Genomic DNA, 22,534 nt, shown 5'->3' with positions numbered 1-22,534 from the left:
AAGCACATGCTCTACCACTAGGCTATACCTCAAGCACAATTTGATGAACTTAATTTTTATATGCAATTCTTTATAAATTGTACTTTAGGACCAGGTGTCCCCCCTCCCCCCAACTATTTTTCTCCTTAACTGTATATCTCAACATTATAATTGATAAAAGGTCAAGTTCCACTGGTCAGAACAGTCTTATTAAATCCAGACATTTTTTTTTTTTTTTACTGCAAAATACAGTATTTCAGTATTTTTTGTGACTTGCAGGACAATACCAAGACTGAAGTTTACCTTTGCTTAACAAACTGTTTCTTCTCAAATAGTAACTGAATATAAACAAAACTGCCTAGTATGCTTGCAAAAACAAAAATAAAAATAGGCTTACATGTAACAGAAGATACTAAAAGCATGTATTTATAAATCAATTAGCTAATTATAATATCATCTTTATGAATTAAAAAAGCCATAAAATCTAAGACTCATTACTTATCTCTCTTCACATAATAAAAATTCACAAATAACTGCACTGTTTATAAAGTGAGTAATTTTAAAGAATATAGAAAAGAAGTATTTACAAAAGGTCTTCTAAATAGGAAAGTACACTGAGGACAATTTTTGCTTTTATATGTATTAAACTCATACTGTATTCTTAAAATTGGGAGGTGGGGGGTACTGGGATTGAACTCAGGGGCACTCGACCACTGAGTCACATCCCCAGCCCTATTTTGTATTTTATGTAGAGACAGGGTCTCACTGAGTTGTTTAGCACCTCACCATTGCTGAGGCTGGCTTTGAACTCATGATTCTCCTGCCTCAGCCTCCTGAGCCTCTGGGATTACAGACGTGTGCTACAGTACCCAACACTGTATTCTTAAAATTTTTATGAAATACATTCTTCCCTAGTATAAACTGATCTTCCAGTAATACCTTCAAACTGCTAAGTCTTGACTAGATTAGGGAAATCAAATTCACACTAACAATATTAATTAATCCTATAACATCCAAAGAATAAAATATTTTTTCATTCAATTAAGACATGGTATAATGAAAGAAGAAAAAATGAAAATGTTTTTCTTAGGAGAAAAAGTGCAATGACAAGAGTTGAACTTTGTAAATTTATCAGAATAGTCATCAGAAATTCTTTGAGGTGCGGGGTAGAGGGTACCAGGGATTGAACTCAGGGACACTCAACCACTGAGCCACATCCCCATCCTATTTCGTCTTTTATTTAGAGACAGGGTCTCACTGAGTTGCTTAGCACCTCACCATTGCTGAGGCTGGCTTTGAACTCACGATTCTCCTGCCTTAGCCTCGCCAAGCTGCTGGGATTACAGGCATGCGCCATGGTGCCCAGCTCAGAATTCTTATATATTTAAAAAGAAACAGGTACTACCACAGATTCATGAGCTATGACTGGGTTCAAATACTTTGGACTTGCTAACCCCCAGGCACTTAATTCCTGCTCCTCCAGCTCGTAATCTCTGATCATATCCACTTCATTCTTTTCCCATCAGCACTATGTGAAAGTGTGCATCAAAAAAAATAAATAAACTGAATAATCCCCTCCCATATAGTTTTACTTTTATATTTCAGAGAGAGGCATAACTATGTATTTAACAACTCAGATCATTCACTTGCCCATAATGGATTCATTTTCCTCAACCAAAATCCTACACACAAAGGGTGGCTATGGTGGTGCACACCTATAATCCCAGTGGCTCAGGAAGCTGAGGTAGGAATGATGGTTCAAAGCCAGCCTCAGCAACTTAGTGAGACCCTGTTTCAAAATAAAAAATTAAAAGGGCTGAGGATGGGGCCCAGTGGATAAAGTGCCCCCTGGGTCCAATACACAGTACCAAAAAAGAAAAGGGGAAAGCGGAAAATGTCAACAACAAAAGGAAACTTAGGAATAGAGCGATCAAATATGAAAAAGAAACACTTTTCTTTATTTACTGAACCAAAGCAGAGTCCGCTACAGCTACAAAGGCTGCTTTTGAGTGATGTGACATGAACTGCTACATTTAAGAACAGACAATCTAAACAGGTGGCTATTCAGCTAAAGGCTGCAGGCATCATCTCTCACACTCAGTCACACTGGCCAAAGAGGGCACTAGTTTTCTGCTATAGCTTCAGTACAGATAAATGCCAAATACACATAGGATCATAGATTGCTGATAAATAACAGCTGACCAAGGTTACTTTGCTTATCATAAACTGCATTTTCAAGGGTATTGTTAGTTACAATGATTAAGAAGAAGCAGAATTTAAGCCGAAGTATAGAATTAATTTTAAACATCTGAAAGATAAGCTATACCTAATATGCACATCAAGAATTACTCGGCACTAACAAATATTTCAAATTATATTTACTTTTAGTCGTTTGTTCATGTCAGAAGTTTTCACTGACAAAGTAATAAGTAGCACAAAGTGCAGCTATAGAAAATTAAGGATCATGTTAATTTCATATACATTTTTAATCAGACTTCCAAAAGCATATCACAATACACAGTTAAGAATATTAACCTTCATATACCTGCTTTTAGATTGTGAGTCAGTATTAATCATCCAAAGAAATCCAATCCTCTGAACTAATGTTACAGTAAACCTTGAAAGAAACAAGCTTCAGACTCCTGACATGAAACCATGCTAGAATCCATCCTCAAGAAAGGATTGAGACCCTGTCCCAAGGATCTTCACAAGAATGAGGACATAAGACAATGAAAACGGCCTCATGATCTCTTTGGCGCACTGGAAGAGCTTTCTAACCAAAATGCCTATGTCTACTTTTGGTTATACCCACTTTGGCTAACTTGAACACACGGTACAATGCCAGATACATACCATTGGAACCATTGTACCAAATACATACCATTCTTGTCTCAACCCCATCCAATCACTTCTGCAGGGCTCCTGATTAAAATATGTAAAATAGACTCTCCCTGTTTGTAAGATAAAGACCCAAATCTTTAAATATTATGGACTAGAAACCTATCTGCAGCATGACTCTGCCTGATCTACCCTTATCTCTCCCCAGATCAAGCTCACCTGATACCACACTGCCAAATATTCCACCAAAGCTTCCATGAGACATCCTGAGATAGATCTACAGCAGCCAAGGACTACCCTCCTTTCTGTCAATGTTGTTAGTCTTCTTCTCTTCATTTGATTTAAGTTTATTCTATTTTCCGAATCTCAGTTCAGGTCTGGATCTGGAGCTCAGTGAAGAACATATTTAGATGAGTGAGTCCTTGGTTTAATTTCCAGACAGTCAGACAGACAGACAGACAGACAGACAGACACACACACACACACACACACACTGTATCAGTAGGTACAGCACTTCCTCAAACCACTTCCCTGACCTCCTCTTATGTTATATCTCTATGTTACATAGCACTATACGACTTCCATGTGTATTCAGTTGCTATTTTTTTATTTGTATGATTTTATTGTCTTTCTTTGCCCTATCAATAACCTAAATTCAATAATTGCACAAACCAAGTTTGTTTTCATTCACAACTATATTATATATATATATATAATATATTATATATATAATATATATAACTATATATATTATAGGGCTAAGTGTAGTGATTGGCACAAATTGAATACTTAATATTTGATTAAAGAATGAGTGAATAAGGGCTTACTAAAATTCATATACACCATACAGTAGGAAAATCTACTATGGTGTTTTACAGCTGCAATCCTGCAAAATATTCCTTATTTTTCGATGAATTGGAAACATGTGAAAAAAGCTTTTTAGTGATCAAATTTTTCATCCTTTGACTTGATGCATAAAGATTAAATTCTTCGTACATGACCAATAAGTTTATATCACAAAATAAGATTCTATTCCAGACTTGAATCTTGAAAAACCAGACTGTGCTTTAAAGACACAAAAGTTTAAAGATGAGTTTATAAAGAAATGGATTGAAGACAAAATTCAAAAAATAAAGAAACTCCTTGAAATGAATAATATTTTATAGACAAGAGTGTATTTTAATTTATTTTTAGAATAAAAATGAGAAAGATACTAGGGCATGGAATTGCTAGCAAGAAATGATTGATATTGTTTTTACATATGGAAAGAATCCCTCAGAGACACTTTAAACAACTGCCGGGTCAAAAAGAATTTGGGCACAAGGGTCAATATATTAGATGCTGTCTATTAAGGATATATATGATCTTCTTATTAAAAAAAAAAAAAACATGGGCTGGGGCTGGAGCTCAGCGATATAGCACTTGCCTAGCATGTGTGAGGCACTGGGTTCGATTCTTAGCACAATAAATAATTAGTAAATAAATAAATATCAATGACTTTAAAAATATTTTTTAAAAATTCACAATCAAAAGCCAACAGATACTGTATAACATTCAATTTGCCTTTTAGAGTTATGCTGACTTACATATTTGGAGTTTTAATTTTTCTCATAATATTTACACTTTTTTAAAAAATCTTGTTTAAATAAGAGTCATCACTTAAAAGTAATTTATTTTGTAGGGAGATCTCTCAGGCCTCATTATGTGTGCCCCATTAGGACATTATTATCATAGAAAGACCTAAAGGTACAGTATCAAATGGTAACCATTTAAACTTAACTAAATGTGGATATTCCAGTGCAGTCTTTGCTGGCTTCAATTTCCATTTTCTTCACTCTATCATTATTGCTTCACTGCTAACATTTCCTTTTTTTTCCTATGTATTGATCATGTTAATATCTATAATACTGTCTTTTGTTCCAGGAACTGATGAACTATAGTTTATAAAAATCTATGTGAATTAACAAATAAATTTATTTAATAATGTTTATTGAAAGGAAGACATTTCTATATAGCACTTTTCACATTTTAAATATTCAAGATAAAATGTTGATTTTTTAGAGAAAAACTTATAAAAATAATTTTAAGACTTTATCATAACTCATCACGTGCAATTTTCATAACTGATAGATCATCTAAGCTGCACCAATTCTATCACCACTGTCTACTGAACCTACCTAAACCTGTGCTCACTCTACTGGTGGAAATATAAAACAAACAATGTGAATGCAACTCTTGAGCCTCCAAATTAAGAAATTTTATGAGTATAAAATCATAAACGTCATAAAGATTTGACCATATTAACCACGGGAATAAATAAGCACTAAATAGAAGCAACATCGCTCTTTTAACTCCTTAGAGTAGCATCATGCTTAATAAATGTTTTTCTAACTGAATGAACTAACAAATGGCACAAACCTTTGTGCTGAGAAACTAACAGGTTTCTTGCCTACTTACTCCCAAGGCTCCAATCAGAAAGTAGGGTGAGAAAACCGAATGTGACTATCTTCAATTTGAGTGACAAATAAGCCTGCAAAATCCAACAATTCTAAAAGTAAAATCATTTGATTCTGCCAGATACTTCTTGGAAGTTTTCCCATATCATAAACTCTTATGCTCTTAGGTAGAACACAGGGGTGATCCATTGTAAGATACAAACTAGAAAATAATTTTTTTTTTAACATCCCTGAAAAGACAGTTCTCTGTTCAAATAATTTCAACAATGGCTGTTTGAGAAAGGTGGGGGGTGGGGTGGGGGTGGGGGGTTGCTAGACATCTAACACAGCTCTCAAATATTTGTTGAAAGAAGATGACCCAAAATGGAAATCCCTCATATGCTGAACACAAGGTTAGAGAAAACAAACACCCTCTAAGAAATAAAAGCCATAAACTCAAAAGACAAAAGACTAAAGGAATCTCCAAAGTGTGACAGAACTAAGATGTTTAGTAAAATCAATCAAAGTGGACAAACATAAATAACACGTAAGTATTCTATACAACTTTTACAATACTAAATCAATTCTATGACAATGGGACTCTGGGTGACTTTTTTTTTTTTTTTTTTAAGAATTTAAAACGAGTTAGTCAAAAGCATTAAAATTGGACAACACAGACCAGGCACAGTGGCACACACCCATATGCCCAGGATGTTGGGAGGCTGAAGTAAGAGGATCCCTAAGTTCAAGACCAGCCTGGTCAACTCAGTAAAATCCTATCTCAAAATAAAAAGGGGCTAAGAATCAGCTCAGTAGTAGAGTGCTCCAGGTTTGATTCCCAGTACCATAAGTAAATAAATTAATAGGTTCTAGACACCAGAAAGACAAACACTGGAGAGACACTGTTACAGCTTTCTTTGACAAGCTCACTCTGCCCACTTTGAAGGACATATCTGCCAAATACCTTAGTCTCAATAACTATCGTTCATCACTTATTCTCAAGTACAAATGCTATTTCACCCCCCAAAAAGTGGACAGTTCAGCACATCACTCAAGTAACCACACACAGACTTTCCCTTGAGACAACCATCTTACGTGGCAGAAGTGCTTTACCTGCCATTTTCTCTCACAGCATATTAAAAGGCCATGTATGGAAGGATCAAGATTTTACAAAATCAGTAATTTTTACTCTTTCATCAAGAACATGAGTAAAAGTTAAGGTTTGGTTTTCTGAAAAATGAAATAGCCCCTGCCTTGATCATAAGTCACTGATCACTCACCTTGGCTTTTTACCATCAGTTCAAATGTCAATGCAGAGAGGAAAGGACGAATTAAGTCCTGATAACAGATTTTTTTACCTCACTGAGCCCACCTGAAAGGGTCTACAGGACTCATCCCCACCCCCATTCCATGGTGGATTGTAGACCACACTTTTGAAAACTTTTGATCTAAGGTTTGTCAAGACAAAAAAATTTTAAAACTTGCCCACTGGAAAGTGTTGCCTGGAGCAGTCATGTGGCTCTAATCTCAGAGATTGCTTTTAGCTCTAGAGATGGGGCTCCCTATTTGGAAATGTAATGGATTTATAAAATGTCTAAAAAGCCTTATGTAGAACTAAATACATTACCCCTGTAATGTACATACACTTCTTGTGGAATAACGTAAGTTCTGCCTACAGTGGAGATCATTTTGTAGATCTCCAAAAATCCAACATATTATTTTTCTTTTTCTCTCTATACTAAATATACCCAGTTGTTCGAGCCATTACCAGTACAGCATGATGTCCACATTTAGCCCCATCCAGCTACCCACTCTGTAATAGCTTCAGTGTTTTCAGTTCTTGAGCTTTCTAAAAATGCATTGCCCAGGTTGTTGGGAGGCTGAAGCAGGATGATCCCTAAGTTCAAGACCAGCCTGGGCAACTCGGTGAAATTCTATCTCTACCTTCACACATCTCTGGAGATGGTAGAGAACAGTGAAAAATGTTAATTATCCTAATCTGGGCACAAGGCTTCTGCAAGTCAGCCTAGACACCACACTAACTTTATTACACCAAAATATCCAGCTTTTTTTTCAGTCACAGTACTGCCAAGCCCTCCCCTCTCCCCTCTCAATATCTACCAATCTATTTTTTTTTAATCTCAAGGCAGGGCTTCATATTTATTCCTATTACATTTGTCCCATTAGTAGATATGTGGAATTTAGACAATCTTTTGGATACTTGGTTCTACCATATAGATACTGGCTGTCCCTCTAGGCTTTTTTCTTTTTTAATCAACTTTGTGAAGATTGTATAAATATCCTTTCTTTCTCATTATCAAAGACTACTGCTGTTGCTGATGTTGTTTCTAAATCAGTAAATGCTGAATATGAAAAAAAACACAGTTAAGGCCAGCGACCTAACAGAATACTGTGGTCCTCCCTTCTGGGTCAAACAATTCAATCTAGATCCACTTGGGTGTAAGTGCCCCTAACACACATGCTGTGCTTCTCAGAACTTGAGTCTGTTTAACTGCTTATCTCTAGGCAGTGACTTGAGAAAAGAACCCAACAGTTCTTTTTTTGAAAATAAGAATCACATGTTGCCAGCTGTATTGGCCTGTGATTTCCCTCCTGCCCACCACACTGAGAAAGGTCATGGCAAACTGCTATTGCGTTATAGCCTTGCCACAAAGATCCTTTCGGCCATACACTCATTCTACATATCTGAAAGAACAGCCTTTTCTGGGTTTCATGCTTTATAAAAGACAAACTTCCCGTTTCCTATAAATGGTTAGATTTTACAGAATTCAGGCCTCTTTTTACTCCCCTTTATTTACTTACCTGAAATGCTAAAAGCATCTACCTCCAAGCAACAGCTTGTACTGGAAAACTCTGAGGTCAACAAGGTCTAAAGTCCTATGTTTTTAACACTTAAAACCAAGACAGAACAAATTTAAAGTCAGCTTAAGCCATCACTTTGCATCTGTGTAACCCTGAATTTGTCAATTTGCTGGAATTTCAGGAGATTCAGAAAACTGCATAAATCACAGCATTACTGTGACTAATAACTAAGATCATGCGTATGAAAATGGCACAAAATAAATTCCTCAATTTTCATTAGTTCCCATCCTTCTCACAAGAGTGTCTTCCAGGGAGTAAGCATTCCCATGGCCATATTATCCTTCCTTCCAGCCCATGTAAAACAAAATCCAAGGACTTTTCTGACTTTCCACAGAAGATGTTACAGACTGTGAAATAAGTAAGATCAGACACAGCTTGCCCACCTTTGGTCACAGTTGCATGACACACTAGAAGCACTTTTTAAAAGGCCTACTAAATTGTTGATTCTACATCTTCAACTTTAAAAAAAAAAAAAAAAAACTATTGCCCATGGGAAAAAGAAACACAGTTTCAAGAGTAAAATTTTTTCAGGCAAAAATTCCTTTCTTTTGCTTTATAAAAATGACTAAGACCTTAAAATAAAAACCTCAGTAGCTAAATAACATGGTCAGGTCAGCACTCTAAATGTTCTTCAAATGTACCTATCACATGTATCAATAAAACCACCCCAGAGAGGCAAACTCAAGAATTATGTTGCAGTGATCCTACAACAAACACAAGAACATAGAAAGGACTTGTTATTTTAGTAAGATTATTCTACTTTAACATGGTAGTACTCTATGCAGATCAGGTATTCTAAATAAAATATAATAAAAATATATACTATAATGAAAAAGAATCATATGGTTCTATTTCATAGTCTTCTTATTAAGCTTATTTCCTTATTCCCTTACAAAGGTGATTGACAAATATTACACATACAACTAATTCTATTTTCATTTCCACTTCACTAAAATTAAGAAAACCCACCACCACACACATCGCCTTAACCACATGGAAAAAGGAGGGAAAAGCGCTATCCACATAAAGGATCAACCGAGTGAACACTCACCATTCACCATGAGAGAAACAGAAAGCCAGGATAAACCAATGCAAACGTGTGTGTGTGTGTGTGTGTGTGTGTGTGTGTGTATAAATAAATAAAATTAAACTTGGAAACATAACTCCATAACTCCAAATTGTAAGCAGAGGTTAACAGAAGCACTACACAATATAAATTTAAAAACCAACCATCTAAAGAAATGAAGGTTTCTTAGTGGTTAAGCAGAGAAAATGCCAGCAGAGAAAAAAACCATTCTTGCATTAGGAAGAAGTTATTACAGGACTGGGAAGTCAGCTCAGGTACAGCCCAGCACTGCACAGCCCTGGCTTCAAACCCAGTACCACCAAAAGAAAAACCCATTACATAATAGAAGATGGAAGGTCACTTTTTGATAGTTAAGGTGAATGAATTAAAAGAAATTCTCCTTAAATGACCAAGAGTGGATGGTTATTCTAAAACATAAACTCCAGCAAAAGGAACAGGTAAAGACATCAATTCATTTAAATTTTATTAAAGTTGTTCCTTTTCTATGTGAAGCTATTGCTCTAAGAGAACTCCAGATACAGTATTTACAAACTCATTATTTCTTTACTGGAGGTTGGGGAGACCAAAGGGTATGACTCAAAGTAACATAAAGTCATCAGTTTTGCTACTAACAGATGGGTCTAATTGTGACTATGTCAGTCCCTCCAATCTAGGTTTGGTTTAATATAGTCATCTCTATAAGAACTAGCTGTTACTCGTTGCCGATGCCTATCTGAACAAATTTCAGATTTAGCAACTAGAGTTCTTTTTTCTCTTTTTGCTATTGTTTTTGTACTGGGGATAGAAACCAGGGGTACTCTACCACTGATCTAGATCCCAGCCCTTTTTTGCTGTTGTTAATTATTATTTTGAGACAGAGTCTTGCTAAGTTGTAGAGACTGGCCTTAAACTTGCAATCCTCCTGCCTCAGCCTCTCAAATAACTGGGATCACAGGCATGAGCCACCACATCAGACTATTTCTACTAGTTTTCAAAGCGAATGTGAAAGTCTATCAACAAGAGCAAGAGCAAGTGAAAACTTACACATATGAAAATACACAAATATTTTCACAGAGAAAAATGCTACCTATTGCATCTGCCAGAAAATAAAAAAGAATAGAAGACTCTAAAGAGTCAATGTGTTTACTACCAAAACCCTATGCCCCAAACACACACACACACACACACACACACACACACACAGTGTTAAGACATGTCAAACAGGATGTGACTCATGATTAAATATTTTCAATTATTTCAGTAAAATTAACCAATGTTTCCTGAGAACTCAATTATGTGAAATTTTTAATAAAAGCAGAATCATTCTGCAAGGGAAACACACACAGCAAACAATAAAATCTCAAAGAGATTAATTCTGAAAAGGATATTTGAAACAGAACAACAGAAAGATATTGACATATCTAAATTTTTTAAAAAAAGAAAATTCTACAGTATGCTAAGGAACTTGAACTTCTATGTATTAACAGGGAACAATAAACCCAAAAATTTGTAAGACCATAACTTCTAAAAAAACATGGCTATTTGGGCTACCTGGAAGATGCAAATCAGAGACAGAGACATAAAACAGAGACAAGTGAGGAAGTCCTTGATGAGAACCTAGAAAAGTAATGAAAAGGAAATAGAGCAATATACTACATTAGATAGGGAAGTATAAGCGGCAGAACTTCAGTGACTAAAAGTACAAATAAAGGAAAGAGAAAATCATTCCAGAGATTTGAATATGGGTAAATCACTGAGAAATTTTACCATTAAGCCTTGGCAAGAAACATGCAGCACTGCAGGGAAACACTGAAGGAGGGCTGCTAATAAATGCATACAACTAATAAAATCATCCAAGTCTAAGGTTCTGATGAACTCTTCCTAATGGAGGAGTCCAGCACAATACTAGAAACAGAAGAACGGAACTAGTTCACATAGAGCTGTTATCTCAACCCCAGAAAGGCAACCAGATAAACTATAGGGATGGAAGAATCTAGTGAAAAACCCAAGGGGAATAAGTGCAGGAAGGCGAAGAAACCAGAACAATAAAAACTGGAAGCACTCACTGTCTGTAACAAGAGGAAAGTAGCAGATGAAAGGGCACCAGACTATCTGGAATGCAATCCCAGCTCTGTCACTTAACCTGTGCCAACTCAGCTCAAGTTCCTTAAGCTTTTGGTGCTCCTGTCTTCTCACCTGTAAAACGGGAATCCCAGCAGGCCATCCTTTACACTGATAAGTCATTCTGTCTTCACATAACACACGTTAAACACCATGGGATTTAAAGCTCCAATGTAAAACAGTGGCTGGCTCACTCTAAGGCTATCGTCACTATCAGCTCAAACACTTTCAGATAAATTTTCAGGTAAATACAAATCTTTATGTAATTTATGCCCATTTTTAATTATCCATCTATATCATCCAAATGTAATTCTTGTTCTCTCATGTCCCTAGGTGGACCTAGAAATATTATTCTGCTTTAAACTCAGTCACTTCACATGGAAGTTTCTCAAATAATGATGATACTTAGCATAATTGTTAAATTGCATTTTACGGTGATATTATTTACTGAATACTTAACCAAACCATTCTTGCATTTTTGGCAGGGGGTGGGAGTGTAGGGGAAGGAGGAATTGGGATTGAAACCAAGGAGCTTAACCACTGAGCTACATGTCCCCTCCTTTTTATTTTTTATTTTGAAATGAGATCTTCCTAAATTGCTGAAGGTCTCACCAAGTTACTGGGGCTGGTCTCAAACTTGCAATCCTCCAGCCTCACCCTCCCAAGTCTCTGGATTATAGGCACTCAACACCATGCCCAATTATTCTTACTATTTTTAAGAGGTCTATTTTACTACCAACTATCTCCCTGCATAATTTTCTGTTATTAAAAAAATGTGCAAAAAGGTAAATCTGTCTCGTGAGAAAAAAATAATACATCAAAAGAATTCCCTATTATATTCAGAAAGAAGTCGGTACCAGGAAAAATATGTACTAACACCAATCTTAAATCCTCATTATATCTTCATTGGAGTTTCAAGACAGAATCTTTAATTAGGTTGTAAATTTTTCAGTTAGTTTCATATATTGGTGTTATATTGATGATGGTCCACTATTACAGTACTCTTTGGTACTCAACCAAAGACTGTTAACAGTACATTTTACCACCTGAAAGATTTACAAAAAACTATGTTTATACAGTTTCACAAATGATCCAGCTTTTGCATATTTAAGAGAAACTAGAGTCTAAATGGCTTGCAGAAGAAAATTCTTCTTTAAGACTGAGTTGCACAGTTATGTACTGGTAATTCTGAAAAGTCAAGTCAGATTTAGAGCTAACTTCAAATATGCAACTATGAAAAACTATTTAGTCATTTAAAATGAAAACTACCAATTTCCCTACCGATGTCAAAAAAAATACCTAATAAACAGGAAAATGTGTGCGTATCTTTTTTATTAGCAAAATAGACACTTTAGTCCTGTGATACAGGTATACTGTTTTTACAACCCACTAACCTTGTCCTCATGTTACAATAAAAAAAAATAGTTTCCTCCTTATTTTCCTTCCACTAGCCTCCTGACAAAGGAGAGAGTCCTAATCAACTCAGAGTACCCAGCACATAGTAGGAATTCAGATTTCTTACTAAATCAAATTCAATATTCAAACCTAAAATATTTTAATTGCTTAAGGGTTTGGAAGATAGCTTGAAATAGGAAATTAATTTAACTCATCTTTTTGTTAAGTGGGCTCCAAATTTGTCATGAATTTACTAGAGACTATATTATTTTGCTATTAGCAAATCAATCTGTATCAGAATGAGTTCCTGTGCCATGAATCACTGTGCTCCAATACCCATTGTGAAAAGTGTATTCTAAATTTCTCCTTAGAAAGTGCATTTTAAAATATATACACAAATACAAAATCCATAAAACAAAAAAAGGGGGGCAGGGATACTGAAAGCAGAACAGTTATTCAAACTGGAAAGGCACTGAGTAACTATGGTTTTGCTTCTTAAGCCTAGTCAAAGTTCTTCCAGATCCAATAGAAGATATATAAATCTAAAATTTATCTGTGTGTATGCATACAATTTTTTAAAAAGATAATAGACTGGTGTCAAATACTAAAGAGTAATTTTTCCCCTAACTCATGCTACAATATGGAATTTAAATAGAGAAACTGATCCTGGCTACACATAAACTCAGTGAAATTGTGCATACAATAAAAAATGAGTAAGCATTATGACATATCAAACAATGATCAGGTAATGGGAACATTCAGGTACATAAGCACAGAACAGCTTATTTTTAAAATGCAACAAGAGAGCTAGGCATGGTGGTGCACACCTGTAATGCCAGCAACTTGGGAAGTTGAGGCAAGAGGATTAACAAGATCTAGATCAGCTTGGGCAACTCAGTGAGTTCCTATCTCAAAAAAATTAAAAAGTACTGGGGATATAGCTTAGTGGTAAAGTGCCCCTAGTTCAACCTCAGTACCTCTCCTCTCCCCAAATAGAAAGAATATGAAAAGAAAGGAAGGAAATAAATGAGAAAAGGGAGAGGAAACCAAAGAGATCAAGGCAAAGTCGTAAAGTACAATGGTAACTGTATATGGCCATTCTCCACTGAGATAATTAGTAGTTTCAGCTAAAGCCAGCTATATTCTGAATTGTGGCCATATCTATTAAAAAGTGTAACTAATCATCTGAAATGGTTATAAAATATTCCAATGACAAATGGTATCCAGTCTCATGGATGTGAATTTCTTTTGAGTTTCTCTACAATTCAAATGATGGACTCACTTGTAGCTTTTTTCATTCTAAATTGTTGCAACTGAATGAGCTAACAGGACCAATTAAAAGGATTCCACCTCACTCTGTGTATTGGCCTCACTACCTTGGTTGCAGAACCACAAGTCTGGTGTAGTTTTCAACACAGGAGTGTTAGTTACTATGCTACCTGTGCACTGGAAGTCAAGAAAGAAGGGATCCAACGCCAAGAAAGTAAGACTTAATACAAGGAAATGGGGAATCATTTTCTAGGAAGAATAATGACTAGATGTGTCCAAAGTTAAGTCTAAAAGAATGAGAACATGTTTTTGCTCTTAAATAAGATAACTGGACCTAAGGAGTGCCGCAGTCCAGCTGCAGCAAAATAACCGGGGGGTGGCGAGGAACTTGTGTAGATTGATACAGCAGGAGTAGGAGCCCTTTATTGTAGGACAGGAGGGGTATATATACATTCCACACAGCTTATCTTAATTAACATAAACTAGATACAGCAGTCAACCAATAAGGAATCTCCACACTTAATGGCTGGCTGGTGTTACTTCACAAACCACTCCCTCTGGCAAAATGCCAGGCGCCATCCTGACTTGTTTACAGACTCTAACAAAGGAGAGTGATGTTATTTGTTGAGTAAGTCTTTGAAGATGACAACGTCCTAGTCAGGGTGAAGTACTATAAAGGAGCAGGGGCCCTTTATCAAACAATATAAATTTATAAAGCAGCAATGTTTCACAGTCTCAACTAATACCAAACAATGCTAAGGATAAAACCTTATCCTTACCAAAACTAAAGAAATATTCACTTGCCTGCCTATTCCTCATTCTCTGGTGATCTCATTTCCAACTTAACTAAGAAAATTAAGTGGAAAATAATTTCTTCAAATTGCCAACTCCCCACGAACCCAAATACCAGCTTCTGAAGCCAGACCTGAGTCTCTCATTATTACCATACATCACTGTACTCAACCTGGACAATCCTGACCGCTAGGCGTCACCTGGCAAACTATGGAGACATTTTTCATTGGCAAGACCTGAAGGGTAAAGGAGAGGAATGGGAGTGTATACGACTGGTATCTAGTGGCAGGAGTCAGGGACGCTGCTGGCCATCCTACACTGCCCAGGATAACTCCACAAAGAACTCTCCTGCTCCATCATCAATAGTATCAGGATTAAGAAACTGTGGTACAGATAAAATATCAATGCTCCTATCTAAATCAAGCTCCTCTACATATGCACTAGACCTCATTCCCTACACATGCAAAAGAACACAGATCCAGCAATTCTCATTTCTCACTATTAGATCAATCTATGTGCAAATAAGGTAGTTACCTTAATTGAATAGGTTCAATGGAATTTTAAATAATATATATTTTAAGATATCTAAAGTACTAGTCAATTCTACAGGGCTAAACAAAGTTGAAACAGTTCTTCCTTACTATATAATTACACTGTTTTTATGTGGAAGAAATTTCTCAATAAACTGAAAATGGGTTCTCTCTTAAATAACAAACATTCCCCTTGAAATCTTATCAGCACATCATTTATAATCTTACTTTAAAAAAAAAAAAAAAGCTGGGGCTGGGATTGTGGCTCAGTGACTGAGCACTTGCCTCGTACATGTGAGGCCCTGGGTTCGATCCTCAGCACCACATAAAAAGAAAATAAAAATAAAAAATTTCTTTAAAAAATGCCCTCATTTAAAATAAAATAAAAATAAAATTTTTAAAAAGCTGCCAATCCAACTTTTTTTAAGTTGTAGATGGACACAATAGTTTTATTTTTATTTACTTATTTTTAATATGATGCTAAGGATAAAACCCAGGGCCTCACACAAGGGTCCAGTATTAAGACAGAAACTCATATAAATTTTTCTTTAAAAAAATGGGGGCTGGGGATGTAGCTTAGTTGGTAGAATGTTTGTCTTGCATGCACAAAGTCTTGGGTTCAATCCCCAGCACCACAAAAAAACAGTATGCCAGGAAGTTTTAGCATACAAACATCTTTATTCTTGAAGTATCTCATTGGTTAAAAACTTCTAATGTGAAGATTAAGATGCATCAATTTAATCAAGCTATGAAAAAAGTATACAATTTTTATTAATCTGCAGAGTGATTAGTAGAAAGTAATACTATTGTACAAACAAAAAGAACCAAAATACCTTTCTTCATTTTAAAAATTCAAGATACTCATGAACTTTTGAAATATGAATAAAAAACTCACTTGTCCAAGTTTACTCCTTATGGTGAAGTATAATTGTGCTGAATTTGCACTGAAGTATAATTTCCCACACAAATTTTACAAGGTACTTCATAAGTGTATGAATGCTAATAGGTAATCCTTTAAAAAAAAGCTTACTGGTCATGACATTTAACAAAACGCAGAATCCAAAATTCCTCAGCACACCAATCGAGGCCCTCAATAATCCAGTCCCATCCTACCTTCCTGCTCTATTTCTTATTACTCTGAGTCAGTCATGCATATTACAAAAATATCAATTATTTTTCATCACAGGCTTTTCTTCCTCTGTGTCTTTATTCATTCTATCCCCTTCCCTGAAGCAAATACCTTATCAATTCCAGAATGTCACTGTACCCTTCTTCCAACTCTCATCATTTTCACCTTCTTCACAAAGCCTTTCTTTTTCCTCCAAGCAGCAATAATCTTTTATGAATTACCAAAGTACAACTAATTATTTTATGAAACATCACTATGTATACAACATTGTATTTAGTTACATATCTTAAAGTTTTCTTTCCCCTACTTGACTGAGTGCCCTGTGACCTGATTGCACCTCCTGAATCAAAATGAACAGTGAGACACAAAGCCTAAAGCCAGAAAAGAGATCCCATTTAAAGAAAGCAGCAAAATCTTCCCACCTATCCATGGGAGGCAGGGGAGATGAGAATGATAATACACTTCAATTCCTATACCTTCATATTCATTCCTGTTTAAGAGCTTTATTACATAGCAAAATGTTCTTTTTTTCCAGGAATGATTTTATGGATCTAAAAAATTAAAAGCCTTCAAATGTTATATTTAACTCTCATAGAAATCTTAAGTTAGGTATATGATACTAAGTCCATTATAGAGCTGAGGAAATTAAATCTCAAATGATTAAGGTATCCACTACAACAGGAAAGCAGAAAAGCCTGGCACAACAGTCCGAGTTTTAAGATACCTTGGTTTTATTGTTTCTGTTTCACTACATCAGTAGCAAAAGATCAAAATCTAAAATACAAAACTCAGGATGAGACAGACAGACTAAAAGGCAAAGATAAAATTATAACCTTTATAATCTCCTCTAGTTCTAAAAATTCCACATCTAACACATCTGTAGCAGATCTTTGCCATTCCTCTACAAACTACCTAGAAAATATGTTCCCAAGTCCACACTTTTCAAAATTCTCTCCCTAATCTAACCCATCTTTTCTACTGCTCTCCCAAACAGCTGCTCACTCTATGCCCTAAGCAGGCATGTGTTAAATAAAATTCACAGAAGAGGGCTGGGGTTGTGGCTCAGCAGTACAGCGCTCGCCTAGCACGTGCAAGGCCCTGGGTTTGATCCTCAGCACCACATAAAATAAATAAATAAAGGTATTGTGTTCAACTATAACTAAAAATAAATAAATTTTCTTTAAAAAATTCACAGGAAGCTACTGTTTGGGACTAGTGCCCAGCACTAGACTCTAGCAGGCCACATCTAAACACAATCAGAGTTCCTCATGCTAGATGCCACTAATCAAACTTAACTGTGAAACAAGACAATCTTTAATTAAAAAAATATATATATGTACATATTTTTTCAGAACAGTCACAGAAATCAACCACCAGGTTTCCAGTTCCGGTGAGCAGGCATGCTAAGGAAATCTACTCAGTTTTAGCCCTGAAGCCGTAAAAACCAAACAATTTTTTGTTCCTCAGCCCTCTTCTGTCTATAAAGACAATCTCCTTGGCTCAGCTCATTCAAATACTCATTCTACCTTTATGTTGTTTTATAGAATGAGTTGTTGCCCAAACTAGAATTCCAAGTAAAAACCAATTAATTAAGATCTTTAAATCTGTTGTAGTCTGTCTTCTAATGAATGTTTATTAATATCCAGTGCTTTGTGCTCAGGTAGCTTTCACTGTCCCGCCCACTCCTTATTTCTTCTCTTCAGGCATACTGTGTTGATGCCGCCAGCTCAGAGATTCTGGCCTATTTATCTATGAAGTAAACTTTCACCTTTTATTACATACATCGTCTTATTTCTCTGCGAAGTCAGTATCAAACAGTAGGTAAGACCAAAGACAATGGTGCCAGAGAGCAATGGTGCCCTAATGTGTGCTCCATGCTTCATTTGCAAACAGGAAACCATAGTCTCCCTCCCTCAGAGGAAGGACAGAATGATAAAATGGGTTAATACATAAAAAGTGCTTTGAACAATGCCTGGCACATAAATAACAACCCCATGTTAGTGGCTATCATTGTCATTTCTTCTAATATCATTGTTAGTTTGATCTCAGAATTATAAACTACCCTACAATGTTAGGCTCACTGCTTAATTTATAAGTTCCATTTTAGTCATATGCTTTTAGGACTTTACCCCCCCCCCCAAAAAAAAAAAAAAAGTGCATCAGGTTTTCTCTAACATGCTTCTTTTATTTTATAATACAAAACAGAATATCCTGAAATTATATTTCTACAATATAGAAAAATAACTATGCTAATCATAGAGGATATATACAGGTGAATATCTGCCCCAATTAAATCTGGAATCTGTAGATCCAGCTGCTCCATTTAATGAAACACCACACAAACTATTCAGAACTCCTTCTGCCTTTAACAGTCAATTTCCCAGAGAAAGAGCAACTCGCTGCTGAAAGATCTTAATAATCCACAGGGCCTGGAGAGTTCTGCCTTTTTTCTTTCTTTTTTAAGTTTAAAAAGGCTTTTCCTCTCAACAGAAATCAATGAAAAGCCTCTTGAACACAGCAAGAAGATAGGGTTGATTTTTAGCTACAATGTAAGTCCCTGCAGAATTTCAGAGTGCCAACAATAGTGTCACTTTTCTTACTCATTCAATGAATTTAGTCATGTTTTTTCAGGGCTATAATAGTCTCTGCAACATTACTGGCTACTCACCAGTATTATATTTATCTAATATACTTAACAAATTATAAAATCACTGTCAAATCAATGCTGCTATTACTAGTCCCAGAAGAAATTCTAATCATGAAGTAATTAATTATATTATGACCAACAAGACCAATTCACATTTCTATAACTGTGCTTTTTGAGTAGTCTGAAGATAGCTAAGTATTCATGTATAAAGGCACTAGAAAGAAATCTATGCTCAGATTAAAACATACATTGTTCAAAGATCCTCAAATTTCAACAACTCGTCACAGAAACAGATATTGATCTGAGCTCAAAATATGCTGATGCCAAGAAGCTAAATAGATAATGAGTCCCTATCTAGAAAAGAGGAAAGTAATTCATTTACATTAATTTTAATTAAGCTTTATTTTGTGATAATTGATTCACATTAACAACTGTCACATATGCAACTGTAAGAAATAATACCAAAAGATGTCATACACCCTTCACCCAGTTGCCCTAATGCTAACTGCATGCAAAACTGTGATACACTACCACAATCAGGACACCAACACTAATACAGAACATTTCCTTCACCACAAGGATCCCTTGGGTTCCTTTCCTTTAGTTACACCAACTTTCCTTCCATTCCCACCCTCTCCTAAACCCATTTGCCCATTACTTGTCATTTCAGGAATGTCATATAAAGGGAATCATTAAGTGTATAACTTTTGAGATTTGCTTTCCCACCTGGCATGACTCCCTGGAGATTTATGCCAGTTACTGCACATATCGAGAGTTGGGTACTCACCTATGACCCCAACAGCTCAGGAGGCTAAGGCAGGAAGACTGAAAGTTCAAAATGAGGCCTCAGCAATTTAGCAAAGCCCTAAGCAACTTAGTGAAACCCTGTCTCTAAGTAAAACATAAGGGCTAGGGATATGGTTCAGTGATTACATGTCCTTGGATTCAGTTCCTGGCACCCAAAAAAAGAAGTGGCTCCTCTTCATTAACCTCTAATAGCCCATGTGTGGATACACAGTTTGTTTAACCTTTTACCTGCTGAAGGATATCTAGGCTATTTCCGTTTAGAGCTCTTACAAATAAAGCTTGTATACACACTGATGTACAGGTTTTTGTGTGAGAAAAATGTTTTAATTTTTTCTGGGATAAATGTCCAGTAGGACAATTGCTAGACTGCACAATAGTAGCATATTTAATTTAATTTAAGAAACCACCAAAGTGTTTTCAGAAGTGACTATGCCATGTTACAATCCCTCCAGCAACATATAAGTAGTGATCCAGCTTCCCCACTCCTACCCAGCATTTGGTGTTGTCACTAATTTTTTTATTTTAGCTATCTGACTAGTATGCAATGACAGCTCACTGTAATTTTAAATTGTATTTCCCTAATGGCTAATGATGTTAAACAACTTTCTATATGCTTATATGACACATATACATTATCTCTTCGTGTCTTTTACCCATTTTCTAACTGAATTATTTGGTGCTGTTGTTTAACTGAGTTTTTAAAAAATGTATATACTCTAGATTCCAATTCTTTTCAAATATGTGGTCTGCAATGTGTTCTACCATTTCATAAACTGTCTTTACAGCCTCTCAAACGTTTTGGTCTTTTTTGTTTGTTTGTTTTGAAGAGCAAAAATTTTAATTGATACAGTCCCATTTATCTTTTCATGAACTGTGCTGTAAGAATTCATGAATTCTCTTGTCTAAGAATGCTTTTCGTAATCCTCAATCCTGACAATTTTCCTTTTTGTGGGGACAAAGTTTTAAGTCTTACATTTTGCACTCTGCGACGTATTATTTGTTTGTTTGTTTTGTTACAGGGATTGAACCCAGAGGCACTTAATCAGTGAACCACCTACCACCTCCCCAGCCTGTTTTATTTTTTATTTTGAAATAGGCCCTCACTAAATTGCTAAGGCTGGCTTTGAACTCGTGATCCTCCCACCTCAGACTCCTAAGCTGCTGAGATTACAAATGTGTGCCACTGCATCCAGCCTGTGGTTTATTAAGAATTAATTTTTGTACACACCATGAGACTTAGGTCAATAACATTTCTGGTGCATGGATAACCAATTACTCTAGTGCCAATGGGGGAAAGAAGTGTGCAGTTCTCCATGAGACCATATGTGTTTTTTTAGATGTGCACCTAATTATATATTTTTTGAATAATTATAAATGGCATTGTATTTTTAATTACAGCATCCATGTGGGTCATTGCTATCATATAGAAATTCTATTAATTTTTGTATGATTATCTTGTATACTATGACCTTGCTAAACTTACTTATTAGTTCTAGGGAGTTTGAGGTTCATTGGTTGGTTTTTGTTAAACGGATTCCTTAGGATTTTCTACATAAACAATCATGTTACCTGCAAGTTGGAAGAGTTTTGTTTCTTTCTGAAATGTATGTCTTTTATTTGTCTCTCTTGTCTTACTATACTGGTTAGAACTCTAGCATTATACTGAATAAGAATGGTAAAAGGAGACATCCTTGTCTGTTCCAGACCTTAACAGCAGTATTCAATCTTTGACCTTTAAGTATAAGATTTTTGCAGATTCTCTTGACCAGTTTGGGGAAACTTCCCCATTGCTATTTTTCAAGAGTGTTTATAATGAATAGAGTACACTTATGTTTGGTCTCTAGTTTGTTACAATTTGTGAAAGAAATTCATGAAGTATTGCTTTAAAATAGTTTTCAACTCTATTCATTTTAAGTATGATTTATATATTAAAAACTGTTCACTGGGGCTGGGGCTCAGTGGTAAAAGCGCTTGCCTAGCATGTATGGGGCACTGGTTTCGATTCTCAGCACCACATATAAATAAGTGAATAAAATAAAGGTCCATCAACAACTAAAAATATATATTTAAAAAAAAAAAACAACCTTGGCAAAACATTACAGGAAGAGGAAATGAAAAATAACAATGAAAACCAACAGCGGGAGGTAGTACAGTAAAGGAAAAACTAATCATAGAGGAAAAACAAATCATGTTAAGTAACATACATAATCAAATATGGCTGGAACTACAAACCATATCTCAATAGTAACCCTAAATGTTAATGGCTTAAATGCACCAATCAAAAGACATAGGCTAGTAGAATGGATTTAAAAAAAAAGATCCAACAATATGCTGCCTACAGGAGACTCATCTGATTGGAAAAGACATACACAGACTGAATGTGAAAGGTTGGGAAAAATCATATCACTCATATGGACCCCGGAAGCAAGCAGGGGTGTCCATACTTGTATCAAATAAAATAGACTTCAAGCCAAAGTTAATCAAAAGGGATAAACAAGAACACCACATACTGCTCAAGGGAACCATACACCAACAAGACTTGACGATCATTAATATATATGCCACAAACAATGGTGCAGCTATGTTCATCAAACAAACTCTTCTCAAGTTCAAGAGTCAAATAGACCACAACACAATAATCAT

The 22,534-nt window shown here is 35.7% G+C and overlaps 1 protein-coding gene across 2 annotated transcripts in view; it reads right to left on the bottom strand.

The window, feature by feature from the left end:
- The window catches only part of LOC125611249 (mediator of RNA polymerase II transcription subunit 13-like), a 216,700-nt gene that overhangs the window by 147,518 nt on the left and 46,648 nt on the right, over positions 1 to 22,534 (bottom strand). The window contains exon 1 of one of the 2 annotated variants that reach the window (XM_048785660.1): positions 3,037 to 3,200. The exons of the other annotated variant lie outside the window; for it this stretch is intronic. Coding sequence (XP_048641617.1) covers positions 3,037 to 3,082 — 46 coding nt within the window. The 5' untranslated portion in view covers positions 3,083 to 3,200. Of the gene's footprint in view, positions 1 to 3,036; positions 3,201 to 22,534 lie in introns of those variants that run through there. 2 annotated transcript variants of the gene reach the window in all.

The sequence above is a fragment of the Marmota marmota genome, unplaced genomic scaffold (assembly GCF_001458135.2).
Source record: "Marmota marmota marmota unplaced genomic scaffold, marMar, whole genome shotgun sequence".
NCBI classification, from domain to species: Eukaryota; Metazoa; Chordata; class Mammalia; order Rodentia; family Sciuridae; genus Marmota; species Marmota marmota.
This window is presented reverse-complemented; position numbering and strand designations above follow the sequence as displayed.